Genomic DNA, 8622 nt, shown 5'->3' on the forward strand with positions numbered 1-8622 from the left:
TGTGATTGGTGCTGGCTGTAGAACCCGTATGAAAATGTGGATCGCATAAATTAATAGGGATACGTGTGTGACGACAAATAAACCATTTGTATAACCATGCCATGCAAATGAAACAGCCCTACATGGCTGCCACTTTACGGGTAATAGGCTGTGCGCATGTGTACAGGTGTTAGTCAAACCGCGGAGATGTATTCTGTGACGATTGCTGTTAAATGGTTTAATTACTAAATCCGTTCATACACCTTATTTGAAAATGGCGGAAACTACATTCTTTTGTTTTCATGTTAATTATCCTCCGTTGCCTCGATCGCATCTGCAGAATTCAAAAGAATCTTTGGCTTAAAACGAGGCAACGAAGGTCAATTAACATGTAGACAAAAGTAAAATGTATTCTCCGTCTCTTTGAAATAAGGTGTATGGGGGATGGTAGATTAGGAGATTTGAAGTAGTTGTTAAAACATCAACGTGGATACTTTTAGTAAGTCAAGATTTCGTATGAGCAATTTTACACACAATGAAGAGCTGTTTACCGCTTTTTTATTATAAAATGTAAATTTGAGCAAGTGTCTTATTTAGTCATTTGAGGTGTCTAATAATTCATCCTTCTTTTGTCCCAGCACCTGGTGAAGGTTATATTGACATCAAGGATGACACGCTGTGGGGAGGGGACGATGAACTCGTCCCAGTTGACCTCAACACGCTGCCTGCGCGAGCGTTCGTCACATACAAGTTTGGTTCCTTCATTGTCGACTTACTATCCGTCCATTGTCATCATCTTCCAGTCACGCTGTTACTCGCCGATAAACTGCCACCTAACGCACACCTACAGAGGAACGCTTATCGCAACTCCTTCTTCTACGACGCTAGCAACCGCATTTTGTACATACGCGCCGAGCGAATGGACAACGTTGGCGAGTTTGTTTTGGTTCTCGTTCACTGCCTGTCACACATCGCTTGTGGAGACTTGCGTGACGACTCACATCCGGGCTTCATGAAAGAGTTCCATCACGCCCTGGCTGTGATGTGTGACGACTTGTTCTTCGCGCGTTACAGGCGTTCTTCTGCGCTTGCGCGTACGCTGTCGTCACTTCCGGCTAATGATGATTTAGAGAGCGCCAGTCGAGTTTTATTGGAGTCTGTGTTTGGTGATGCTCACACAGAGGCGGACAAGTCAAACGTAGTTGAAGGACTCTTAGACGCCAAGCTTTTACGCGGCGCCAACAAAGATGGCGTGCATTTTACACACGAAGGCATCGTGGAGCGCTTGTCCAAGTACAGCAACTTTGCCGTGGAGTCGAAGCTTCGATCTTTCTTGGGTGACGTGGACGAAAAGGCTTCCCATGCTCGACTTCAAGGCACGGAAGAGTTTATTGATCAACGACTTGTTGAACTGCAAGGACCACAGGCTAAGGACAGACCAGTGTCACGCTACGCTCAGTCACGCGGTAATATGATGTCGCGTGGTGTGTCACGGCAGATATCCCGTGCCCAGGCTTTGTCACGCACTGCCACTAGTTTGCCTATCTCTGGAAAAGCCACTGGCAAACCTAAGGAAGACGAAGACCTTTACAAGACGTTCTTGCAGGTATGTTCATGTGATTTGGTTGAGTGTGTTATTGACAAAGGTAAACTAGCCCTCTAGAGTTGGCGATTCTGCAGTGGAATTGCCCCATTACGTATGCTAACTGTAAGACTTTATCAACAGAAGAGAGCGTTTGTTGCTTTTTTAATTGGAAAATAACTAACCATCAAAAAAGCATTCAACAAAAGGATTTGTTTCCTTCACGACGTTGTTCTTACTGGTGTTAAATGATATTGGGTTACTCGACCAATCAAAAAGATAACAACTGTATTTGCAATGGTAGAAAACAAGAAATATGTGTAAATATTAAAGGGACCGTGTCACGGATTTTAGCCAAAATTAAGGCATAGGAAATGACCATCAAATTTGTTTAAATGTATAAAATAACCTCTTAAAACAGTGAAGGAATATTTAAATAACACACCAAATGCAAAAGAAGGTACGGATGGTCAAAAGTGTCGAAGATTGAAACGGATTGCAATGTGGGCTTTTGAAATATGGTCCGGCAGAACAGTTTTCAAAGATAATATTGTCTGCTTGTAACTTTAATTTATGATGCCCGGGAGTCACATTTAGCTGCAAGGAAGCTATGCTTTTGTCATTTAGTATCAAAGAATTAATTTCTTTGCAAACATTTAGTTTCATAGCGAATATTTGGCAAAATTTAATAACATAAGATTAACTTAGCCGTGACATAGTCCCTTTAATAATTAATACGGAATCCGTCAGAACATCTAGTATTAATTGGACAAAATTATGTGTTACTGTTTCAAATATCTTATCAAAAGAAATCATTTCTTACAACACCAAAAATCGAAAACAAATTTCGAAGTTCCGCTGTTAAAATACGATTTTAGTTTACATGGTTCTTGTGAACTTTGAAATTCATTTTCTCTGGCTCTGATAAGAAATTGTTGTTGGTATTAACACGGATAATTACTTACATCTTTAGCTTTTAAAAATGGTTGCAATTAACGCGATACGATTTAAATTATACTGGTTCTCATTTTTTTTTTTTTTTTCAACTAAAATATTACTCGTTTTCCTGATGGATTCCGTCTCAAAACTTTCATCGAGAGGCAAAGTTACAGGTCTTCAGTGGTATAATGCATAAATGTAATAATTGGTTTAACGATTTCTGTTTTAGGTTCAAGTGGACGACATGCAAGATACTGTTGACAGTTTGAATCAAGAATTCGCTCAGCTTTCCAGACAATCTTTGGACGTCACAACAAACCTACGAGAACTAGAACAAGAACTGCTGGCTCAAACGGACCTCTTCAGGGAGTCAGCGGAGGGCAGCACGGAACATGCGCAGCACAAGAATGCCGTCCGACAAACCACCACCAAAATTACGACCGCAAAGGCTTCGCTGGAATCCATAAACTTACAGAAGAGCAACTGTTTAGAACGACTGAACTTGTTCAAGAAAAGGCTTGAAGAAAAACAAGCACAACTAGAACAGCATGTCAGCAAGCCGGAAGGCGAAAGGAAACAACAAGCAGAGAGAAAACTTCAATCTGCCATGGGAAAAACACAGAAGAAGAAACCAAAGAAGTGAACATAGCGTAACACTTTCTACTTTTTGTACTTTCGTATTTTTTAACGTGTTATTTATTTGCATTGATTGCAAAAAAATATATTTAATTGTGTAGGCTGAATACGGAGAGATGACACATCACGCAATGTTAACTTGACGTCGAAGAGAACTATTTTTCTAATATTTTTGTACGCCATTAATCCGTAGATGTAGTTAGTTTATAATTGTAGGTCAGATACATTTTTTGTGGCAATAATAGATTGCTCTTATTCAAAATGGTCATGTTTCGGACATCGAGAAACATGGAGATATTTAATTCACCTAAAAACGTGGTACGTTTTTTCTTATTTAACACTTTGCCAACGAACTGTGTTCAACTTACAAATTAAGTTTTATTAAGTTGATTTATTTTTACCAATTGTATTATAGCCTACAGAAGAGTTAGCCTTTTCAACGTAGTATTTTGTATTGATTTTAGAAAAAGATCGGTTTTGTTTTTGAACTAAAGAAACTCAGTGTAATATAAATTATTAATTGCAAAGAGCTTGAATTAAAAGTAGTTTTGTAAAAAAAATTACCAATTTGCCTATTTCTATCGGACTGAATAACACAACTGCTAAGTTTTTTAAAATAATTTTTATTTTAGTCCACATACGCGCGCAAACTTACTTGCCATTCGATTAGACTATTGTACATCTCTTAAAATAAAGGGAGGGCAGGTTTCTGTACAGGAAAAGAACTTGATCATTTGACCTTTGAAGTATAGTATTGATCTTTGAGCAATGATCTTGATTTTAACAAAATCGAAAACTGAAGGAGGTGGTTTTTTTTTTAAAATGGGGCAGAAAAAAACTGTGCTTGCTGGCCTCTTGTAGAAACACTGATCTTATTTCAGTCCCGATGGCCGTTGAGAGCAAAATTCGTTGTTATGGGGATTCGCATATGAAGGCCTAAAAGGTGGGTCCTAGTCCCCCGACGGCGCGCAAAGCAAACACAGTATGAATTTCGAGTCAGGAAATGGCTGGAAGTAGGTAATTTGGTGGAAAAGTACAACACCACTGACCCAAATGAATACGGTCTCATTGTACTATTCATGGTAGGATTCAGTTTTGACCTCCCCAGCTGTGATAGCGCGCTTTGCGTCTCAAGTCTTCAATGCTTGTTTGTTGGTGAAACTGTCGAGTGTAGTCAGCCTGGCCGACATTGCCCATAAAACTGGCGTGGTTACACATGCACAGGTGCTCAACGCATCCAGCCCCGTATGAACCATGGGTAAACGGCGCTAATGACGTTTCTTGTCGTAGCTGAGTCACGTGACTTGGAGGTTTGTAAGTTTGTGTTGGCGGAACAACAAAACCTCTCTGACTTGAGCCTTCTTGTCGACGGCACTTTGCGCGTCTGTTTTGAAACCAGATCTGCGAAGAAATTAACGATATTTTGAGTGGAAATTGACAGTGACATGCGCTTTACTGCAAAGATGGAAAAAATTCAGTCAAAAACTAAACTCACTTGAAATTTTGAACCAACACTTGCCTTACCGGAAAGAACAAAGTTAATATTAAATGCCAGAAAATGGATCTGACATCCATTCTGTAAAGAATTTTTCAAGTCGACTCCTTCGAGGTAGGAGTGGGGGTGTTACTTAAAATAACGCGTATTAAATTTGACCAAGACAAATTTTAGCCAGCACTAAGTAAAGCGATCTTCGCCCAACTCGCTAAAATCGCTCAAGTAAGTAGCCGCTAATAAGAGTAACCTAAAGGTAACTCTTGGATCGTTTTATGCAAGATGAAGCGTTCCATCAAAATAATATCAATCTGAAACCAGTGAATAATTGTTTCCACAAGAGAGGGCCCTCTTGATTTCCAGTTGTACTAACGAATTTTTCGAAATAAACCTGATCTACAATATTTTCTTATTCTACAACAAAACAGTTTGTTGGCGCCATTTTGAAGCATCCATTTTTACTAAACAAACCCAGAAGTCCTTGCGCAAGCGTCTTACCTGAACCCTTGCTTCTGATAGGCCCATTCTCTTGGCCAGTGTCTCGCGCGTCAAGGCATCTGGGTAATGCGTTTGATCAAAAAGTTTCTCCAACTCCCGTAATTGTTCTCTTGTGAAATTTTTCCTGTTTCTTGGAGGTTTGCATCGCTGTGAACGTTTAGGTAAATCATCTGAAAAATTAAACCGAGTATACACGGGTAATTATTACGTGACAATTTTTATATGACAAATATATTTGATCGTGTAGATGACAAAACAATTATTTGTCAGCAGTCCAAAGTTCAGTGCGCCAGTAATGAACTTTGGACAGCAGAGATACGCACAGAGATACGTGCGCACAGTGCCCAGTGGGAGTTTGGGAGATTGGGGACCACATATGCTGACGCAATATTTGCCACATTTTATGTGACGAGTCGATCTTCACGAGCAATATTTGTATGTGACAACTTTTATTTATCACATAAGAGCTAACACGCCAGCTTGTCAGCAAATATATTTGTCACATAAAGATTGGTCAATTTTTCTCAACTACACCTCGAGCAAATAAAAATTGTCACACAAAAATTGCTCGTGTAAACTAGATTTTAAGGAAACGAGCAAACAGAAATAAAATGTTTGAGAAGTCTAGCGAACATAACAATCTCTCAATTGAAATTCGACCTGTCAAGACAATCAGAGTTGCCCCTCTATTTTGCCAAGATTAGAATTCGGTCCACATTACATAAGTTTGTACGAAAAACGGAAAAGTTCGTCGTACACGGTCACCGCAGAGCAACGCGCAAAATAAACATCATACAGTGGTGGCGCATGCGAAATCTATTCAATTTTTCACAGCATACGATAAACCGGACTGATCTTGTTACGGCATAATCTTCGCGAAACTTCCGTTGTCGACTGTTATTAAACTCCGTTTTAAAATAACTCAACGAAAGAAACCTTTTCCCTAAAAAAATATACGCCGTTTTAAATTTGGCGAAACGAGCGAAATTTGTCATAATTGAATACAGCAAAAAGAATCGGTGAAAATTTAGCGGGAAACAAAGACTTTATAAAGTGTTTCCTGAATTAAAAAAGAAATGATCCCACTGAAAACTTCCATTTCCGTTAATTGCCCGTAATGTTGGTGTTGTATTGTACATGTAGTATTAACGAGCTTTCATCCCCCATGCTAAGTCTTTGAGACTAAGCGCCTTTTAACGTATTTTATAAAAAAGAAAATTGGCCTTTAACTGATCTTGGATGTGATTCATGTAAATGCAACCCATCATATCCCATATATCTTCGTATCAGTCACATCAGCATTTTACCATAAAGTAAATTACAATTATCTGGTCTTTGTTGCAAATCAACCAAAATATAACAGTATTAAAGGATCAATTAGCCCTTTTAGCTGCATATGGAAATACGAATTCTCCTTTCACATTTGTCATACATTTCTGTCCATGTTAATTCTAAAGGCCTGGCAAAACAAGGAAACATGTTTCCAGAAACACTCGTAGCGCGCGCATGTTTCCCCAATGTTTCTCAGTTTTGCCATCCGGGAAGCATTGTTTTAAGGCGTCAATTTTTGTCTCCAAGAAGCAAAATTTGCTTTGCTACACCGAAAAAACATTCCGTACTTCTGCGCAGCATGGAACCATGGCAAAACGGGGAAACAATTATGGAAACATGTTTTCTCGTTTTGGCAGGCCTTGAGATTTTTTGTTAAATTCAGTTGACATTTTCCCTATGGTCACATATCTGTTTGGCAATGTGTGGGAAATTTTAAATGCTGAACACTTGATCTTGTTAAATTGTGAAGAAAACAACCCCGACAGTATCTTTTATTTATGTTTTTTCATTTGTTACCCGAAAACGAGCAGCTTTGTCAGTTTTAACTTTATCTGTTTTCGACACCAGTAGAAAATCATCTGCCAAGAAATCAAGGCCAGTTTTATTACTAAAGAAACTTCTGTTTTCCTGATTGTGGTCAATTGTTGAAATCTTTGATAAACTTCTATGAAATCTTTGATTATTTCTATGACTGTTTTTACTGACAGCGATATCTTGGATCTCTTGATAAAGGAAAATTCATTAATAATTCGAGGCTTCAAACGTTTAAATTTTATGAAAATCGGATTGGTACATTTAAGGCATGCTTTGTGTCACTGCCACACTGATCAAATTTGAATGAACAGAAAACAGTAAAAGGTCCTGTTTTAAATTAAAGAGTTTTTACAAAGAAGAAGAAAATTAAGAAAAAAATTTAAGAAAGAAAATTAGTGAATAGAAACAAAACGATTAAGCTGCATATTACGTCTATTAACCTAATCAGGCATTTCATTTTATAAGTACCACGGAAGCGTGTCGAAAATAAATCCATTTTAAGGTGAAGCCTTTCTTTAAAGAGAAAAACGAAACTGCATGTAACCGAATTAATTATGGCATGAAAAAGACTGAACCTTCAGTTAAAAGGCAATGTATTTCAATTCTGTTTTCCTTTAGTCAGTTTGTTATATACAAACACAGTACAGTTTACCAACAATTTGTAATCTTAATAACTAGCTTGACCTTGAATGGCTTAACGAAGAGAGATAACGAACATTAAACCTTAAGGTGGCATACAATTCTAAAGGATCAATGAAGAGCTTTAGTGTTTCTTTAAACCTCCTTACCTTGAACTGTATAACTGGTCATTTCATTCCGCGTGTCTTCTTTTTCATTGCTTCGTGAGCCATTTCGTTTGTCGCTTAAAATCTCTGCAATGCTGAATGGCAGAGACACTAAATTCGAAGAAGCTGAAGGCCTATTGTCTTGGTTTCTCGGCTCAGGTTTAGAGTCAATCGGTGTTCTTCTGTTTTCTGGCTTTCCTTTGTCAAACCTCGAAACGAACGCTGTCAGACCCTCCATTTAATATCAGATGTTCACTTACGCAATTAACTGTCGCATTCTGGCCTTAAATGGTTCCGATTACAGTACAGTTTAGCAGCGGCTTTTGGCGAACATTTCGCTGTATCAACACAGTGGTCCGACATGCACTGATATTCACCCCAGCGGATTTTGACACGGTTAATAAAACACACAAGCAAAACAATGATATTAGTTCTTAAGGATTGTTAATTAAAAGCTCATCACTGATTAATCAACTTTATTATTTGCCTTATTAGTGACAGTTTATTAAGCTAAACTTTCGCCCCCTACTATTTATTGCTTTGTGTTCTTATGGAGCCACACAGCGCGCAACAAAGAACGTCGGAAAATAATTTCAAACATTATTAAACTTAAATTTCAAGCTGCGATTTTGCATAGTCAAGATGGAAATACCGTGTGCTTCCATTTTACTACAGGAAAAATCACTGTGACACTTTCCCGCTGCGAAATTATTTCCTTATTAATTAAGTTCTTTACAGAGCTGTCAATGACTTTGATAAATGTCTCACGCCTTTGATGATAAAGATAGAAAAAACAACCGCTGGAATATTTTCTAATCCTGTTCAATCATGAAAGTAATTTATTT

The 8622-nt window shown here is 38.2% G+C and overlaps 2 protein-coding genes across 2 annotated transcripts in view; one reads left to right on the forward strand and one right to left on the reverse strand.

The window, feature by feature from the left end:
• Positions 1-3696, forward strand: part of LOC144662456 (uncharacterized) — an 87072-nt gene extending 83376 nt beyond the window's left edge. The window contains 2 exon segments of the mRNA XM_078523264.1: positions 618-1585; positions 2730-3696. Of these exon segments, the coding sequence (XP_078379390.1) occupies positions 618-1585; positions 2730-3143 (1382 nt within the window). The 3' untranslated portion in view covers positions 3144-3696.
• Positions 3697-3970: 274 nt separating this feature from the next.
• On the reverse strand, positions 3971-8161 carry LOC144662980 (uncharacterized). The gene is made up of 3 exons (XM_078523906.1): positions 7781-8161; positions 5127-5296; positions 3971-4537 (listed from the first exon to the last, which is right to left on the reverse strand). Exons 1-3 carry the CDS (start codon positions 8013-8015, stop codon positions 4226-4228), a joined length of 717 nt encoding a protein of 238 aa, XP_078380032.1. The 5' UTR covers positions 8016-8161; the 3' UTR covers positions 3971-4225.
• Positions 8162-8622: the final 461 nt, after the last annotated feature.

This window comes from Oculina patagonica, chromosome 8 (genome assembly GCF_052425735.1).
Source record: "Oculina patagonica isolate OP01 chromosome 8, crgOcupat, whole genome shotgun sequence".
In the NCBI taxonomy this organism is placed as follows: Eukaryota; Metazoa; Cnidaria; class Anthozoa; order Scleractinia; family Oculinidae; genus Oculina; species Oculina patagonica.